The sequence below is a fragment of the Asterias rubens genome, chromosome 7 (genome assembly GCF_902459465.1).
Source record: "Asterias rubens chromosome 7, eAstRub1.3, whole genome shotgun sequence".
NCBI classification, from domain to species: Eukaryota; Metazoa; Echinodermata; class Asteroidea; order Forcipulatida; family Asteriidae; genus Asterias; species Asterias rubens.
In genome coordinates this window covers 18,577,114-18,596,967 of record NC_047068.1, presented here as the reverse complement: position 1 = coordinate 18,596,967, position 19,854 = coordinate 18,577,114, and the positions used below count along the sequence as shown (strand labels likewise).

The 19,854-nt window shown below is 39.3% G+C and overlaps 2 protein-coding genes across 2 annotated transcripts; one reads left to right on the top strand and one right to left on the bottom strand.

Annotated features, from left to right (window-relative positions):
* Positions 1-1,025: 1,025 nt before the first annotated feature.
* Positions 1,026-14,697, bottom strand: LOC117292905 (85/88 kDa calcium-independent phospholipase A2-like). The gene is made up of 14 exons (XM_033775082.1): positions 14,590-14,697; positions 13,082-13,332; positions 11,442-11,657; positions 9,804-9,990; positions 8,895-9,079; positions 7,959-8,244; positions 7,415-7,703; positions 6,166-6,332; positions 5,024-5,120; positions 4,158-4,308; positions 3,768-3,907; positions 3,007-3,161; positions 2,218-2,388; positions 1,026-1,569 (listed from the first exon to the last, which is right to left on the bottom strand). Exons 2-14 carry the CDS (start codon positions 13,306-13,308, stop codon positions 1,345-1,347), a joined length of 2,496 nt encoding a protein of 831 aa, XP_033630973.1. The 5' UTR covers positions 13,309-13,332; positions 14,590-14,697; the 3' UTR covers positions 1,026-1,344.
* A 151-nt stretch (positions 14,698-14,848) lies between these two features.
* Positions 14,849-18,131, top strand: LOC117292911 (transcription factor MafK-like). Its single transcript, XM_033775087.1, has 3 exons — positions 14,849-14,925; positions 15,649-15,713; positions 16,317-18,131. The coding sequence occupies exons 2-3, from the start codon at positions 15,681-15,683 to the stop codon at positions 16,770-16,772; spliced, it is 489 nt and encodes a 162-aa protein (XP_033630978.1). The 5' UTR covers positions 14,849-14,925; positions 15,649-15,680; the 3' UTR covers positions 16,773-18,131.
* Positions 18,132-19,854: the final 1,723 nt, after the last annotated feature.

Here is a 19,854-nt window from a genome sequence, read left to right as displayed (position 1 = left end):
TGCTTTTGAAGATTTGGTGGAATTTGGAATCTACATATGAGGGATTGTAGAAGATTATTCCATAATGTCAGTGTTCATTCTTGCTTATAAAATGTATGAATATATTCTTTCAAAATATTTCACTGACGGGTAGGCCTGATACTTCAAACCAGTTCCTGGAACTTACTTAAAAAAATGCAAATCTGACACTGAATTGTTTGGAAAAAATATAATTTAACGTACAAAAAACTGTCTACTATTATTGCACTATTTTAAAACTAAATAACTGTCACTATTTCATATGATACTAAATATAAAACAGTTGTATAACAACAAATCGCCAAATTTGTTCCAATCTATACTCTGGTTTTGCCTGATGATGAATTTTGTTTTAAGTACTGAAATGCTTGACAACGATATCCACATATAAATTGCATTGTTTTCTCAATAGCCAGCGCTTTTTCGGAACTCGCAATGGCCTCTTGCCATCAGGCACTCCGGGTTGTCTAATGGTTTAGATATCTGATCTGATCTAAGCTTCAGGCCTGAGGTGGGATTCGAACCATGGTCCACAAGAGATGGCAGGGAAACAACCACCCAGCCAACCTGATTGGGAGGTCAGTTTTACATCTGACTCATTAAAACTACAAGCATAAACAATTTGAAATATACTTCCCCGTTCTAAGAAAAGATCACTGCAGAGTACACGTTAAATTTAAACCCATCGATGGCCAAATATGCAAATTATGCTGCATTTTTTAACAAGGATTTTGAATAAGGCTGCTTATGGCACACACAACATTACATCCACTTTACAGTATAATATATCATTATTGAATAATTCATTACACAGTCACTGTATCGTGACAGCTCAACCAATCATAGTACAGTATATACCTATATAGTGGCTTCATATAAAGTGCTCATATCCGTCAATCAGTGCGCTCAAGGCGCTTCAACATTCAGTATTTTCCTGGAAGGTATGTGGGACTACATTTGAATTATGAGACCTACTCCTTTAACATTGCACCATGTAATGGTTTACAAGGTGCTGTGGCGCAATATGCAGCCAATCAAACCAGGAACACCGAGGGACGAACCCCTTCTCTTTGCAATGGGTTTCTTGTATGTGCATTGCACAACACACAAGACCAACGGCTTTACGTCCCATCTGAATGACAAAGCATCATGGACACATGTGTCATGACTGGAACTCGACTCCACACTCTGCTGATCAGAAATACCAGAGCTCGACTCCGGTGCTCTTAATCACAAGGCCTCAACACGCCTCAAAAAACGTGTAACTTAAACTCATGAATATGCAAGATGTATTAAATGAGCTCATAAAAATGTATGATGTAAATCTTACTGTAGCTGGGATTTCAGGAGTTCTCCAAGTTGCGTGATCTTATCTCTGTTTTGATGTAAGTAGACTTCCGTCTCCCAAAGCATCTTGAGTAAGACGCTGTCTTTGGTTTCGTCCAATGGGATGTCTGCGCTCATTGGCGTACTGAAGCGGTAGAAGGGAGCACCAATCATATTACACCAGGAGCGTGCACGATCCAGAGTGCGCCCTCTAGCATCGGTTAACTTTGGGAAGAAAATTTCAATAAAATCAACGCATAAAATGATGGTGTGAGACGCTTAAGTTTAGATTAAAACCCATCTACCTGACTGGGCCCAATTTCATAAAGCTGCTTAGCAGAAAAGACTGCTTAAAAAATTCAACAGCAAAGCAAAAAATTGTGGGGCACCTGTCACACCAATGTAAACTTAATGGAATATTGGCTGGTAACCTGTTTTTGCTTAGCAATATTTGTCTGTGCTTACCAAGTTTTTGTGCTGACAGGCTTTATGAAATTGGGCCCAGAATTTGAGATGCATAACTGTCATAAGGCGGCTTCTCAGAGTGTGTTTTCCTTTAAAAACATCGAAACAGCTCAAAAAACTAAAGCTTTACTTCGCCTTTACTAAAAAATAATGCGCCTTACATCCATGACTGGACCCCAAGGCGCTGTACAAATTAAAATAGCACCAAGCAAGAAGCGGATATAATCAAAGAGCATCACAAGATTTCTTAAAATATAAACCACAAAAACCGGACCAGCCAATAATTTAAACCACATGCCACAAATGTTAAAAAGTTATGAAAAGTGCCCCAAAATATAAACATTTGTTTAAGTTACAATTATAAATAAAAAGTGTCTATCCAGAAAATATATTTGAAAGTTATCTTACCTGATCAAGTAGAATCTCTCCCAAGTTAGCTGCTCCAGCGATGGCCTTAGCAGCATTAAACAAATCTAGCATGCTGCTAGGTCTGGCCATCTCAGTACTCTTCATTGGTTTGCATGGGACACACCCCGTACCTACCGAAACAACCACGCCCACATCACGAGTTGGTTCACCCTGAAAAAAGTTAACAAAATGTTATCAGACAAAACAAAGAAGTATACAACTTTTCATCAGAAAGTGGTGGTCGGAAGTTGAAGATCTTGAGAAATGTTGCTTGTCATTGCCATTTTGGAAAACCTTATTGTGGGACATTATGCCGTTGGTCCCGTGCTTTGTGAAACGCACGTAAAAGAACCCATTGCATTTATCAAAAAGACATGGGGTTCGCCCCGGTAATCCTAGTTTGATTGGCAGCATATTGTGCCACATGGTGCTATGTAAAAGGATTAGATCTCATAATAGACCGATCCAGTAGGCTCCGCCCACGACGCACGTGTGAGCAAGAACACGTGGGGCTCTCCAATGCCTTTCTGCACAACTCTGCCGGGCGCCAAGATACGCGCACACATGTTGGACATTATTTGTCGGACCTTCGTTGCATTGTGATTGGTCAATACGCAATGGGGCGGAGCTTAGTGGATCGGTCTAGTCAAACATGGTCCCACATACCTTGCAGGAAAGTACTGTATGTTAAAGCGCCTTGAGCTGATTGACGGATGGTAAGGAAGAGAGGGTATGAATGTCGTTAACTGTTAAAACTCAAAAGTATCCATCCATCATTCCATGACATACCTTCATTTTCTTATCCATATTATACTCCTGTAGCTCGGTCAATGCATCCAGCGTTGGATTATTAGCAATTAAACCTCCATCTAAGAATCGTCCCATTGGTTGGAAGTAGGTAGGAGCGGCACCACTACAGCGAGCTGCCTTCCATATCAGCTGCTCTGTAGATATAAACAATAGTCATAATTACATATGACACACTAGATCCTGGTCATCTGATTGGTGCCATCCATTATTTGACCATGTATTTACTGCTTCGACACTCCATATTTTAATATTGTAGGGTGTCATGGCCGAGTGGCATCGAATTCAAGTTATGGTTGTTAAGTCATCAGAGTGGGGTTTCAAATCATGGTCATGACACTTGTGTCCTTGAGCAAGATGCACTACTATAATTGCTTCTCTTCCCCAAGGGGTATAAATGGGTACCTGCTAGAGTAGAGGTTGATATTGTGTATGAAAAAGGCTTCAGAGCGCCACGGCAGCTCGAGCTGCATACTCCCCGGGGAGCTGAGAAAGATTAAAGGAATGTTATTGCCCCTATGACCAGGGCACTATAAATGTTAAACACAAGGTATGGTCATGCCAGGGGGGACAAGGTTGGAGCCATCAGTATGAAATCAATTTTATAGCCACAACCATTGTAGTATTTTGAAAAACAGAATCATGCACACGTAAAACTCAGTTGGGACCAACCTTGCCCAGGAAGTTCAAATACAAAGTCTGAAATGGATAATATAATAAAATTTAAAGTAACTTCAAATTACCATGGAACAACGGTGGTGACTCAAAGGTGTCTTTGTTATAAACGAGGGCAGCAGACGATGAGCATTTCGGGGGTTCGTAGCTGCGAAACATGTGTAGAGGTGGCGGTGTTCGGTCCCCGAGTGTTGCTGTGACCAAAACTCTACAAAGAATAAATCATAATTTATTCATGTTTTTTCCTGGAGGAAATTCATTTATTCAAACCTTAAACAGGTAGTTAAGGTACAAAAATACTAAAAAGCCATGGCATTAAAACGAAATATAAAGTTAACAAAATCATCATTCATATGTATAACCCCCAATGGAGATATACTGTTTTCAGGAACACAAATAACAACCAATTGCTAACGTGACGTATGCAAAGTGGGCCTCATGATTGTTTTTTTTCTTACTTATGTTTAACGATGGTGTCCATCTTGGTGTCTTCACCAAAGAGTTGTTTGAGAAATGTTTCTAGCGGTTCAGAAGGGTAGGGACGATTGCCGAAAAAGACGGAATTCTTCAAACCAAAGTACAGACCTCTAGTCTCCTTCACTGAAAACCCTGTAGAATAAATAAAGAATATCAAATATAAATATGCAATCTTTACGGAGTCATGGCCGAGTTGTTCAATTTCTGGGTCCAACTTCATAGAGCTGCTTAAGCACAAAAAGTAGCTTAGCACAAAAGATTTATGCTTAGCAGAAATGGGTTACCAGCCAAAATACCATGCATCCTGCTAAGCAGCTCTAAGAAATTGGTCCCTGTTGGTTAAGTCATTGGAGTGCAAGTTCGAATGCCAGTCATGACACTCTTGTCCTTAGGCAACATGCCTTACTATAATTACTTCTCTTTAACCAGGGATAAATGGACACCTGTGAGGGTAAAGGTTGATATTGTGTATGAAAAACCACTGAAGCTCCACGGCATAAGCCATCTAGCTCAAGGACACAAGTGTCATGTCCAGGATTTGAGCCGACACTCGGACAACTCATAATAATCAACAGAACTTGAATTTGATGCTCTAAACCACTCGTCCATGACACCCTACAAATGATTTACGTTTATCAGGGTGGTGCCAAACCCATGGGCCCAACTTCATACAGCTGCTTAAGAAGAAAATACCTGCTTAGCAAAAATGAGCAGGACACCAGTCACAAATTGTACATGTGACATTGTGTTTTGGCTGGTAACCTTATTCTTGTTAGCATAATTTGTTTTGCTTAGCTTATTTGTTTGCCTAATCAGCTATATGAAATTTGGAAGTAACAGTTCTTACCTACTGCCAGTGCAAGGGCCAATATACCTCCAGTACTAGTGCCTGCTATCCAGTCAAATAAATCAGCTATTGGCCTTCCAGCTGCTTCCTCTATTGCCTGAAATAAATTCATCGCGTATAAAATGACAACACTGTTCAAGAATAGTAAGACAATGTCTTTATTATTTTTATTCTCTTAAATATATATTTGGTATGCCGTAATGCCGTGTGTGTGTATTTACTTGCCAGGGAAGATTTTGTTCTTTCAAGATATGTCTCGCTGAGTGGTTTTCTGTATTCAGGAGACTTCTCAGTTCTGAAAAGAACTTTCTTGCTTTTAAACTACAATGTTCTACCTTGGATATTAACTTCACTAGCACGAACTGAGTTCCTAATTGGTCTCAACGTTTCAACTAGCTGGCCTTAGGAGACTGCATCAAACTACTTCTAAAACGCCTCCTTTGCCAAGAGGTCAGGAATTCTGACCCCCGATAGATTCTGTCCTCAAAAACTGTCTCGATTGCTATGTGTGGCTACAACACAAGATTAGGGGCAAGCTTTTGTCTAGTGACACAAGAAGCAGTGAACACCCAAACACAATTCTGAATGAACAGGCATGCTTTGCTTCTTAAGCTTAAGTAGGCGACCGGGCTAATAATTATGTGTTTAACTTGCCCCCAGGAAGTTTTATGAGCCCTAATTTTAAACATGTATTGTCATCAATATATCTTTCTGACGCAATAATAGTAGCAATCAAATCTAGTATAATAGGCAAATAAGTTTACCCTCAAACAGTTGACAATAAATTAAAACGTTTAAAAAATGTATTGTTCTTATCTGAACGGAAAAAATATGAGGATTTTCAAAGTAGGTTGCACAGATTACCGAAAGTAGCCCATAGGGCAGGTCGAGAGGTGGTGTTTACTCACCCGTAGCTAGAAAATGTCTACAGGGTAGCCCTGATGTGTATGGCACAATGAATGGTATTAGGGTTTGCTCTACAGAGGTTGCTAAACTAAAACTCTATAAGTCGAGTCTTGCGTCTCCAATACTCTGATAGTATTTTACTCACATATAGTTTAATTGTTTGTAATGATTGATGACTACTCACTAAGAACTCATTTGAGCATAGAGTCTCCAGATTCTGATACTAATTTACTCACATTTAATATCTGGATGAGTACAAGTCCTCTAATTCCTCCCCCATCCAGGCACAGGACGTTGTCACTCTGCCTGCAAGATGATGCATTATCTGTCTCATCTGTTGCCATGGAAACACCTTGCTTGCTGGCCATCAAACCGATACATATTGCCAGGAATTCATCATAAGCTATAACGAAAGTATTAAATCATAAATGGGCATGACACGGGAGCTTGCACCTGTACTTATAAGACAGTTTCTTCATTCCCATTGGTCAAGAGCAACGGCTGAAACAGTTTCGCCACATCACGCCATACGAGCGACGCGCACAGCATTCTCTTATAAGGAGTTGTATACCCGGGCCTTACCATTTCAAAGCTGGAGGGGTGTTGTGTTGAAAGAAATCATTGAACAATTATCATATTTGCGTTTATTTTACTTTTTAACAATTATCAATTTATCAGTGTTGATGTTTTTTGACCCAAAAGGTATTTATGAATGGGAATCAAAGTGTGTTGATTCGTTTTTAACTAGTGGTTTAAACCCGCCGAGGCCTGGGTCTTGATAATTTACCTCAAATTCGCCTCGGTAAAATTATCAAGAACCAGGCCTCGTTGGGTTTAAACCACTAGTTGAAAACCTCTTCACCACACATTGATTCCCTTATTTAAAACTGGATTTTTACGTAGCCCCTTATCAATAGTGGCATTTAGCCTTGTTTTGGACGAACTAGCATAAAAAAAGAGTCCCACGTTGTATCACAAACATGGGTGTGATCCCTGGCTACACGGCAGTTCAGGGTTCTATGGCTTCTGACTGGCACCTCTAAACAGAAAAATAGGGACACCGCCAACATAGGGCTAGATAGCTCAGTTGGTAGAGTGCTAGCACAATAATCCGGAGGTCTTTGGTTAAAATCCTGCTCTAGACAATTTTTCTTTGTTCAACCCCAAAATCATTTAAAATTTACCCATTCAGTTTCCCTTGTGTTTTTTTTTTTGTTATTTGAAATAAAAAGTTGCTAAGGTGATCCCCTGGCTGATGCTTCCCAGTTTGTATCATAAACTTGAGTGTGATCCCTGGCTACATGGCAGCTAACAGTTGTATGGCTTCTGACTGGAACCTCCAAACAAAGATATTGACAAAATAGGGAGATTGCCAATGTTAATCCGGACGTCATTGGTTCAAATTCAGATTCCGTTGAGGTTTATTATTTGAGATAAAAAAAAAAAAAATTAAAAAAAAAAGTCTGTCATTGCCACAATGAATACCTTTATTGCTCTCTAACTGAGTGAAATCAGTATTAGCAGTGGTAGGGTTTCCGTTGTACGTCCCACCAGCCTTACATCCAGCACTACATCCCTGCATGCCTGGTGGGCAACGCTTGGCGCCTACCAGGTGTAGAGCGCTGATGATATGATTGGTCGAACCCATGTAGCTCCCAAGGGAGGATATTATGGGAGTTGTGGCAATGTGGCGTGGAGATTCCTTCTTCATGTTTACCGCATTAACATCAGCTCCGAAGACGATCAAAGCATGAACCATGTCCAAGTTGTTTTTCTGGATGATAAAATACAAAAAGATACTTTCAAAATGTTGAATCCAGCTATGGACCCCTTTGACATTGTGCAGCACACTAAAATGCACCTATCCCGTCCGCCATTTTGTAAATCAAACTCAATATTTTCACATGTATGATGTTAGTTGTATTGTACACATGTAATTTTATATTTGATTAAAACAATCAAACAGTTCCCAAAACTAAAGCTATACTTTGCCTTTAGTAAGCTTCATGTTGCATTTTAATATTCTCACCCTGACTGCATCGTGAAGTGGTGTATCCCCACCTGGTACCCGAACATTAACGTTGGCCCCTGCACACAATATTGCCATAGCACACTCTAGTCTCTGCCTCTGTATCATGACATGCAGTGGGGTGTGACCGGTCTTGCTCTCTGCGTTCACGTCCAGTTTGCCATGTTTGATAGCCAGGTCAACAAACTTTGCTGACTTGGCGTAATGCAGCGCTGTTCCTCCATACTTGACGCAGGTGCTGCTGCAAAGCTGGGCATCAGGTGCTTTCATGAAAGCTACAGCAGCACTGTATATGGTATGGTAATGTTAAAGGCATGGGACCTGTTTGGTTATCATTTGTCTGGGGTGGATTTACAATAAGTTCTCTGCTGAATGAAATCCACCTTAATTTCATGTATTTTTTATACTTGATGAAAAACAAAATTCAATTCAGTTAAATTTAATTATTTTTTCAGGTGTCTTGATTCTGCATCTGCTAAGGTAGTTGTTGCTACAAAAAGTTCATGCAGTTATTTAACTAGTTACTTTTCAAGACACAGCCGTCGTTTTCACCAAATTCTTAGGACTTAATCTTAGGACTTAGGACAAGTCAAGTTCTGTAACTACTAGAAGTAAGGATGCATTGAACCCATCCTCATCCTTACTCAAGATAGAACTAATTCTAGCGTTTCATGAAATCGGCTGCTGGACACCTTTGGTTGAATGTTATTCAAAATATTTATCAGAATACACTTTCTTGGCAACAAGCAACAGAGAGCTGTTGATATACTACAAAAAAATGTGAGAAACAACTCTCTTTAGTAACATAGTTTTTGAGAACGAGGCAATTTCTCAGAAAAATATTTGAAACTGAGAAAGACTTGCCCGAAGCAGCTCATCAAATTAAACTGCTCAAAGAAGTGGGTTTGGGGTATGATGCACACGTCTAATACTTACTTCAAGTTCTGATACTTGAAGGCGTAATGTATGGGATGGCCCATAACATCAGTAACACTGACCAAGGCTCCAAGGTTAGCTAGCCCTGCAGCTGTATCCAGATTGCCCAGTTTACAAGCTACTTGTACAGCTGTCATACCACGTAGATTGTAACGATTGATGTCACTTGTGTCTTCAGTCAATACCTTAAGACAAAAGACATCGGAATAATTCAACGGTATTTGGCCCTTGGTAAAAAGGCAATTAAAACTTTTGATTAGAAGTCTACAGCAGCTTTCGATAGTATTGACCCGTTTCACCTGACGTCATCATCAAAAAAATCTTGAATGCGCCATACTAGAGGGCGATTTCACTGTACGTTTTTATATATAACTCTATGATGTGCGTTATGCAGTGAAGTGCGCAGTTTAGGCGACGCGGCATTAATACACATAAACCTAACTTGCCCACCAACATGGTGAGCGTGGATCAGTCGCCGCAGTCCCCCAAATGTGAACCTAAGATTGTGTATTTACTGATTACTCTTCCTGCATAAGCCTTTTTGAGATATGGCAGACACAATGCTACCACACTGTAAAGTTGTGGTAAATTTGTGCGTATTGACCATAGAAATAGAACGTATGTTATTCAGTGAAGTGCGCAGTTTAGGCGACGCGGCGTTTACACGTAAACCTAATAACCATCAACATGGCGAGCGTGGCATCAGTCGCGGCGTGTGACGTGCGTATCACGTCCGCCATACCTCAAAAAGGCTTATGGGCATAATTGCTCCAGATTTTCGGCGACATCTCAAAATTTCAATCACGTTTTGAAATGATAATATCTTGTGTTAGTTATAAGCACTATATGAGAAGCCACTATTTTTATTATGAAATCATTTACTCTTCTCAATACCTCCTGAATCCTTACCTCTAGCATTGGTGACACATTCCCAACTAATCTGGCTGCATAGTGGAATACACTTTCTCCCTCAGCATCAGCGATATTCAGTTTAGCTCCGTAAATAACAAGAGCTTTGGCCATAGACACATCATTCCACTTCACTGCTAGATGTAGAGGCGTTCTCTTCGCATCACACTCCTGACTATTTATGTGCCTATCAAAATTTGTTTTGGGGTTGAACAAAGACAAAATTGACTAGAGTGGGATGTGAACTAATGACCTCTGATTCAACATGCAGGGCTCATTGGTTCGACTGACTCCAAATCATTTGAAAATTTATCTAATCAGTTTCCCTTGTGGCTTAAAGGCAGTTTACACTATGGGTAATATGGGTGTATCTCAACATATGCATAAAATAACAAACCTGTGAAAATTTGAGCTCAATCGGTCACCAAAGTTGCGAGATAATAATGAAAGAAGAAAACACCCTTGTCACACGAAGTTGTGTGCGTTTAGATGGTTGATATAGGATTTGAGGCATTGCATGGTGAGGTATCAATGTATATTTGGTTTGCGGTAACACCATGTGTGTATCTACTTGCCAGGTAGAGTTGTTCTTAGGGAACTGTCTTACTTTATTCTACTGCCGTGGAGTAGATAATCGGAGGTTCGGGAGACTGTCCTGCTTTTTAACTATTACCAGGGCGGATGGTATAAAAATTAGACTGGACTACTACTTTAGCTTATAGGATCATAATTAACTGTACTGCCGCGGAGTCAGTTGTGAATTGGTCTCAACGTTTCCACTAGCTTGCTCTAGTCATCGTCAGGAGACTGGTTGATTTCGAGACCTCAAGTTCTAAACTTGAGGTCTCGAAATCAAATTCGTGGAAAATTACTTCTTTCTGCAAAACTATGGCACTCCAGAGGGAGCTGTTTCTCACAATGTTTTATACCACCAACCTCTCCCCATTACTTGTCACCAAGACAGGTTTTATGCTAATAATTATTTTGAGTAATTACCAATAGTGTCCACGGCCTTTAAGCTTTAAATTTAAAACATATGTGAGCTCTTTTCATACTACAGAACTAAATCCTTAGGAATAAACTCCAGGGTGAATTTTATCCCCATCGCCATGCCATCCGAACGGTCTAGGGCCAGGGACTCAAATTTACTGCATACGGGTTTGAATTTTGGTCTGGTCAGTTGCAACACTTGTGTAGATATTAATTTTTTGTTTTTTTACCCATACACAAATGTGTGTTAGCACTGTATTCTCAGTTCTTTCCCGAGTCCTGTGAAATAATATCCCAGGCATGTTACTTGGTGGGATTCGAACCAACGACACTTGCAATTCTACAGCAGTGTCTAGAGCAAGGGTCGTTGATCCCCGATGCAAATTTAACATCTCTTTTATACTTGTGTAGATGGCCAAGACACTTTATCAAATGGGTACCGGCTACAAATATGGAGTAACCAGATAACCTGTGATCCTGTCCAGGGGGATAGAAGTATTCTCAGTTTCAATACATGTTCATGAAACTGGATAAACACCAGCCCCATGAGCTATAACGACTCCGGACAGACACTACTTCCTTTTTTTTACTGCCCGAAGAGCATTTCATAGAAAATAACCCCAAATAAGTAGCGAAAAATTATCTTACTCTATAACTTGTTTTGATGACAGGCACTTGTCGAACTTAGCTTGCACAGCGATATGAGCGCTGGACCATGTAGGGTTGGAACGTGAGCCATTGATGAGTTTCTGTAGAATCTCTACTGTCAGGTATTGACTGCAATGGTTGCAGAATGGCGCCAGGGTCTGATAGAGCTTGCTGAACTCAGAAATGGTTGCGTCACCCACAGGCAATCTGAACACACTGGAATAATAATATATATTCATAAATACCTCAGACATTTTCGCTATTCCTATTGGTGGAGAGCGCGTCAAATGGGTGTGTATAAACCTTTGTTTATGACCAGTAAAAAGTGTTGAAACATAGGCGTGCCATGCGAGTTTGCATCTGGACAGTTTCTTCATTCCTATTGGTCGAGAGCAACGGCCGAGACAGTTGTGCCACATCACGCGACACGCGCGAGGCGCACAGCATTCCCTTATAGCTGGAGGGGTGTTGTGTTAAAAGAAATCATTGAAAAATTATAATTTTTGCCTTTATTTTACTTTTTGACCATAAGTGTTGATGATTTTTACCGAAAAAGTGATTATGAATGGGAATCAAAGTGTGTTGAATCGGTTTTCAACTAGTGGTTTAAGCCTCAACTTCGTCTCGGTAAAATTATCAAGAACCAGGCCTTGTTGGGATTAAACAACTAGTTGAAAACCTCTTCACCACACATTGATTCCCTTAATAATAATAATGGTGGAGATCACCCAGCAGGTCCGTCAGGCATGTCGCTCATGGTGCTGTACAATCAATACAAAACCAAATAATATGTACATGTATCCTATAAACCACCGGAATAAGGTAAGAGCAAAATCACACTACACATTATACAAAGTAAACCTTATTATGGATTCCGAGCATAAAGCTATATATATTGACTAACTTGCTCCGCGTTTTGAAGCTCGACTAGATTGACAAACTAAAAAAAGTATACGTGCCTTTTAAACATGACGCACATGACGCTCGCAGTTTTGTACGCTCATCAGCAGATTGTGCGTTTACATTTGCTGCATTTTTTGGTTTGATGACACATAGAAAAGAACAAACGCACTATCATACAAATAGCCGTACAATTGCCGTACAAAATTTCAAGCTTTTGAATTGGTTTGTACATAAACATGGATGCGCCCACATGGCTTCAAAACCTAAGTGCGTGTATAACGGGGTGTTAGCGCTCTAGTAAATAGCTCTATGGTTCCGAGACATTCCATTCAGTTTGTGACATGTAGTAGGTGTGTCACATTTCAAACACAATCTATCACTACAATTTAACACACAATGTACATGTACACAGGTAAACACTGATTATCTTTACATATATGATAATCAATGATCCATTTCGTAATTTTGCAACGATATTCAAAACAAGGAAATCTGGGCCCAATTTCATAGAGCTGCCAAACGGTAAGCAAATTTTTGTGCTACATCAGAAAAAGTCTTTTAAGCTTATTTCACAGGTTAGCAAGCGCAACAGAAGGTTAGCACGCCTAGGTGAGTTTTATGGTAAGCAGGGCTATGAAAACGAAATTCACAGGGTAAGCACAAAATCAGGCATTAAGCAATGAAATCGGGCCCAGCTCATCAGCTAAAAAGGTTCCAAGAGTTTTATTAATACTGACCTGAATGCAAATAGATTGTTTTGATCCAAGAACAGCACACACTCGTACATTTTTCCCTTCACATCATTCAGCAGTCGCAAGTATTCCAGATTCGAGACAATCGGCCAGTTGGAATATTTCTGCACTGGATGCTCCACTTTCCGAACGGTGCGAGCGGATGGATTGATGGTTTGGATGTTACTCAGGACACTGCTCACCATTTTGTTGAGGTCTTTGAACAGTGCCATGATGTTGGATCAGTCACCTATTATCTGAGAAAAATGTAATTGATCAATATAAACCAGTGCTCCGTAGGCCCTAAACACAAGTGTTCCAAACATGTAAGTCCCCCAGCACCATTGTCACTGGGCCCAGGCACCAGTGCTGATATATATAGGCCCCAGGTACCAGTGTGACAAATATACATTGTTACAAATTGTAACATTGTAAAGTAATGTTAACTGGCTGGTGAATTTGTCTTTCACTTTGTAGTAGTGTGTCGCAACCTAATAAGGATACAAGCATGCTCGAAATGATTGTAGACACGTGTCAAGACTGGTGTCCTAACTCCCAGGGATTGCTGTTCGCCCAAGATTCGGTCACCCACGGGAAATTAACATTGGCTGTAGTGTTGTAGGAGGAGGACTCAAAAAGAGGGCCCTACCAGAAGTAGTTTGGGAAAAGTTTCCGTATGGTGCCACCAATGATACAAGCTTTTAATAAAAATACATTCATAAAAATACTCGGACAGTTACGCTATTCCTATTGGTGGAGAGCGCGTCATGTGGGTGTGTATGTTTATGACCAGTAAAAAGTGTTAAAAACATGGGCGTGACACGCGAGCTTGCACCTGTGCTTATAAGACAGTTTCTTCATTCTTATTGGTCGAGAGAAACGGCCGGGACAGTTGTGCCACATCACATGATACGCGCGACGCGCACAGCATTCCCTTATAAGGAGTTGTTTACCCGAGGGCCTTTTTCCATTTCATAGCGGGAGGGGTGTTGTGTTGAAAGAAATCATTGAACAATTATCATTTGGTAGAATTATAGAATACAGGGCCACTCCAGGGTTAGGGTTAGGGTTAGGGTAAGGGTTAGGGTTACTCCTATTTACTATTTCGGTTTCGTCCAGCGATCGTCTCCCGTTTGGTTTCGTCTGGCTATCGTCTCCTACCGAAAAAGGTATTTATGAATGGAATCAAAGTGTTTTGAATCGGTTTTCAACTAGTGTTTTTTTTTAACCCGCCAAGGCCTGGTTCTTGATAATTTACCTCGACTTCGTCTCAGTAAAATTATCAAGAACCAGGCCTCGTTGGGTTTAAACCACTAATTGAAAACCTCTTCACCACACATTGATTCCCTTAATAAAAAACACTGAAAACAGAACTTCAACTTGAGCTGAGGGGTTTTGATTGAGTTGAGAAGTTGAGAAAGTAAAAAACCCAACCGCATTCCATTCATTAGATATTTTTTCTTTCAGTTTTTATGAAAGTTTCACATTCAAGAAATTAGTGGTCTCCTCCTTACCTTTTGTAAGTGACACACCTATAAAAAAATGAACAATTTGTCTCGAATTGAATGTCTTCTTGTTTTGTTGATCTGCTGCTTTTGCTGTCACAATCTGTAAAATGACAAAATCTAAAGTCTAATCTCTTATTTGAGACAATGGAGGGCGCTTTCCGAATCATCACACTCGTACCCACAGGTAATGGCTCTGATGAATCGACTATTTTATGATTGCATAGTTACTACAGGAGCCGGGTACGAGGGAAGCCGTAGTCAAGGTTGTCAAACCGGAATTACACTTACTCCGAAGTGCGAAGTGATAAATCGCGAAGTAGGAAAAGTTCCTCCAATTTGCAGGTAAATTTTCATCAAAGTTCGAAAGTATATTGATACTTTGAAAGTGGATTTTGTTTTATTGACACACAGATATCATGGATTTCTACTTTATGGGTGAAGTATAGTGGGGGAATTAGTAATAAAACTTCGGATTTCTTTTGATATTCATGTTGTTGTTGAGAACTGGAAAATGGGATCTGAAGTTTATTTGTTTTTCAGCCATGCCCATCATCATCATGATCGTGGTCATTGCAAATACCACGCATTTCATTGACTCGATGTCTTGTAGTACAAGTTTCGTGATTAAAAATTAAATAGAATAAAGGTCCATCCATGGACATCATCGTACATGGATTTGCGTTACAATCAATAAATCATCATAATAACATTAAAATTACTTTCTCCAGATCCAAATCACCGTAAAATCTCAACCTCTAACAGTCATAAAGGGATTAAAACTTGCCATTGTTAACTATTTTATGTCGAATTCAGAAACAATAATTTAGCACCTTCATTGACATAATAAATGAGCCATCTTGTTACTGCATACACATGCCAGTTAGAACTAGTTCCAACCAGACGGAGGTGTGGAAGTTCTAGCGCCAAACCGAAGATGGCATTGTGTGTTCAAAGTAAACAAATCTGCCCAAGGAGTTCAGCATATTTCTTCATCAAGATAAATCTACCTTTAAACACTGAATATATCGTGACTGAATGATTGCATATTATCTGATTCATTGTTAGATCTAAAGTGAAATTAAGTTAACTCTACAACCATGGTGCGAAAAGCTGGACCCACCAATGTCAAGGTAAATTCACCGTTCTCATCCCATAAGGTTTATCGCGAATAGCAAAATATCAAAAGAGGGCGCTGTTGAACCCACACAAAGGTATCTAGGCGTTGCGTGCGCGAGTCGTAGAAACTGCATAGAAACCGCCCCATATTCCTTCCCACAATGCATTGCGTTTCTGAATCGTGATAAACCTTATCAAGACAATGTCTGTAGGTATTTGCCTTTGCCTTGAATTGGAGCAAAATAAACTCTACATCTTCAAATAAATGTGTTAACTATTTTAAATATCTTTTTTACCTTTGATCAAGTTAATATTCTTGATGTTAATTCAGCTGCTTTAACTTTGTTGTGTATGGTGGCCCAACTGTGCACACGATATATCATTGTAGGATGGCATAAATACAGTGTACTGGTACATACATGGTCACACAGTAGGAGGGTTGACTATGTACAGTGACGTATTCAACATATTGCTTGCTGATATAGTTTGTTGATCATTTTAAAACAACAGGGGATTATATTGAATGGTAGATAGTAGGAGGGTTAACAAAATTTGTTGAAGAACTAAGTGTGATATGTGAGTAATTGAATGATTTTGTCTTTGTTTGTGTTACAAAGGTAAAGCAAGAACCCGTCTCTCAAGACACCGTGATAAGTGATCATGACTTAGTTACCTTCTCCGTACGAGAACTCAACCGTCGTCTCCGCGGCCTCAGCAAGGAGCAAGTCATCATGCTGAAACAAAGACGGCGTACTCTCAAGAACCGAGGCTATGCCGCCAACTGCCGTGAGAAGCGTGTCTCCCAGAAGGAGACATTGGAAGAGGAACAGGCCAGGCTCCACGACGAAGTCCGCCGGCTCAACCACCAGAACAAGAAACACAGGCAGAAGTTTGAGGACATCCGTGGCAAGTACCAGGCCCTGTTGAAATTTGCCGATAAAACCAATGTGAAAGTCAAGATGGTGACCAGTTTACCGGTGACATCTTCGGCAGTTGCTGGAAGCTCAAGCAAGATACACATAAATCAGACTAATACCAGAGCATCCACATCGCAAGGCGATAGGGAATCGTAGTTTGATGCTTTTGATTTGATTTGATCTGCCAACTCTTATACATGTTCAGGCCCGATACTTCACCGGGGCAGCAGAGGCTGTCCTTCAAATGCTACAGTATAATTTACAATTTCCTCATAGGGTGCCATTTACCAAGGAGAAAATGCCTTGGTGCCCCTTCAAAAATGAAGCATACAGGCCTGGATGAAATGATAACATACTCCATGTACTTGGAGTTGACATGTGTAAACAAACACAAGGCCCGATTTCATAGAGCTGCTTAAGCACATAAAGCAGTTCATCCCAACAAGATTATGCTTACCAAAATAAGGTTACCAACCCAAAAAAAGCAGTTAACCCAACAAGATTATGCTAACCAGAATAAGGGTACCAACCAAAGTACCATGTCATGTACAATCTGTGACTGGTATCCTGCTTATATTGGTTAGCAGAAACTTTTTAAGCAACGTTTTCTGCTTTTAAGCATTTCTATGAAATTGGGCCCTGATTATTGTTCATATTGACACTGGAGTTTTGAGGTATCAATGTATAATCAGTTTGCAGTAACACCACATGTGTATCTACTAATACATGAATGTAGAACAATAAACATTTAGCAGGACACTTCTCCCAAATTCTTAAATCTACTCCACGACAGCAGAATAAATTACAAAACAAGGGTCTCAAAGAAAATTGTTTACACAACAATTAGATACACAAGGTTTTACCACAAAAAATAATATACATAATTGACATTGCTTATCATAAATTTGCAACAAATTGAATTTAAAGTAAGGTGGTTTTGTATTTAACCCTTCTACGGCGCTATTATTTTCCAGCACATTTAAAACCATCCAATTGCTAGGGTTGTGTATGATGGCACAGCTGTGCACAGAAACTTACTGTGTGTATGTGCCAGGCCATAGAAAGAAAAAAAACACTTCAATGTGCAATTAAGTAGCAAGAAATATTAAATATTTTAAACATTTTGTACACGTTACATTTTGTAACAAAAAATAACTTTTAATTACCCTGGATATTAGAACTGAATTTATAGTAGAAATTATTGTGTATTATGTAAATTTCTATAAATAGTTAATCTGCCAGATGGTATGGCATAAAAGATTATTAAGTATATTGGTAGATGCTAGTTAAAACTAATAGGGATTTTATGTTTGCATCTGGGATGAAGAATATAAATTTTGGTTTTTACCCATACATCGATTTGTGTTAGCACTGTACACTCAATACTTACACCTGAGTTATGTGTACCAAAAATACCAGGCATATTTCTCGGACGATTTCAATTCTAGAGCAGTGTCATAGTCATACCAACTAGACCACCGAGATTGCCTGGTAGCTAGAGGCAGTTCGAATCCTATATTTTAGCAGCGGGTTCCACAACAATTCAATAGCTGTTAAATTTGCATCCGAGTATTATGCCAGTGTTTTTTTTCACAGAACTCTAGAAAAGTACTGAGCAAACAGTGCTAACTAACATCGGTTGTATATATGCGTAAAACCAAAATAAATATAGTTTCAAATTGAAATATAGATCTGGAACCTCACACATGCAAATAAACAGTGCTTCATTGTTAAGTTCCCCGTATGCACAATGATCCTTGCAAGGTCTAGTTGCAATTTGTTCGTACGGTACCAGACTATTTTGTCTTTCCAGCAACAAGCTACATCTGAATTAGTGGCTGCGACTTGATTACCATGGTAACATCCATTGCAACTACAGCTACAGCTTGATTCCTATGTCATCATGCACTGAAGTATAGGTTGTCCATAGCCGTAGCCAAATCCCCAATTTGGATACGGTCTTTGTTTCCTTTCTCTCAGGCAGTCAGGAAATATTACATTTAAAAGAAAATGAAATTCCAGATCTGTAAAAACATTTCGCAGAATAAAACTTTGAAATAAATATTAATATTAGCTAGGCATTAATATTTTCATATATTATTGTACAATATAAGAAATGCAGTTATCTGTCATTGTCTGTAATGAATTTAGAAGCAACCTCAATATTTTGTTGATGTGGCGTTTCAGGTTTTCAAAACTTTTTTGACATCTTTAAATATTCTCAGGAGATTGCATGACGTTTGAGACAAGATAAACATGGTGGTAATTTTTGGGCAGTGTCTTGCATGCATGTCATACCTTTATTTTTAAATACATATTTTATAGATTTTATTGTAAATGTAGCTGTGATTAAATATGGATTTTCACTCTGTAAATGTTGAATCTAATAAATAGAATTTATAATTAACCTACCCATCTTTTCTTTTTGATCATGTTGATTTTCATCATGAAAGCAAATAAACTTTCACCCAAACGAAATGTTGGGCTGGATGGGCTTACAAATAAATGTAATGTGTTGTATTTTTATGAGTTTATTTTGGAGGGAAAATGTACGGGGTATGTTCTGGTCTAATTTACTTTTATAGTTCTTCAGGCCTCGAGTTTCATTGAGACCAATGATTGTTGCCCTGGTCTTGGCCCAGGCCTTGATGCTCTTTCAAAATATTCCCATACCCTGCAAAATGTTCGATAAGGAGTGCCCTTTACGAATTGAGGATAGTCCTGCCGTCTCAACGTTGAAATTCCAGGCCTGAGTTTTGTTTAGTGTGATCTGCAAGATACAAATATTTGCAGTATTTTTGTTTGATTTCATTTTTCTTTCCCGTTTTTAAAGACACTGGACACTCTTGGTAAAATAACGTCTAAGACCAGTCTTCTCACTTGGTGTATCTCAACACATATGCATAAAATAACAAACCTGTGAAAATTTGAGCTCAATGCTTGATTTCGAGACCTCAAATTCTAAACAAGAGGTCTCGAAATCAAATTCGTGGAAAATTACTTCTTTCTGGAAAACTACGTCACTTCAGAGGGAGCCGTTTCTCACAATGTTTCATACTATCAACCTCTCCCCATTACTCGTTACTAAGTCAGGTTTTGTGCTTATAATTATTTTGAGTAATTACCAATAGTGTCCACTGCCATTGGACATTTTCGGAACAGTTAACAGATTTACAAATAACTTACAGGGTTTACAGAAGGTAATGGTGAAAGACTTCTCTTGAAATATCATTCCATG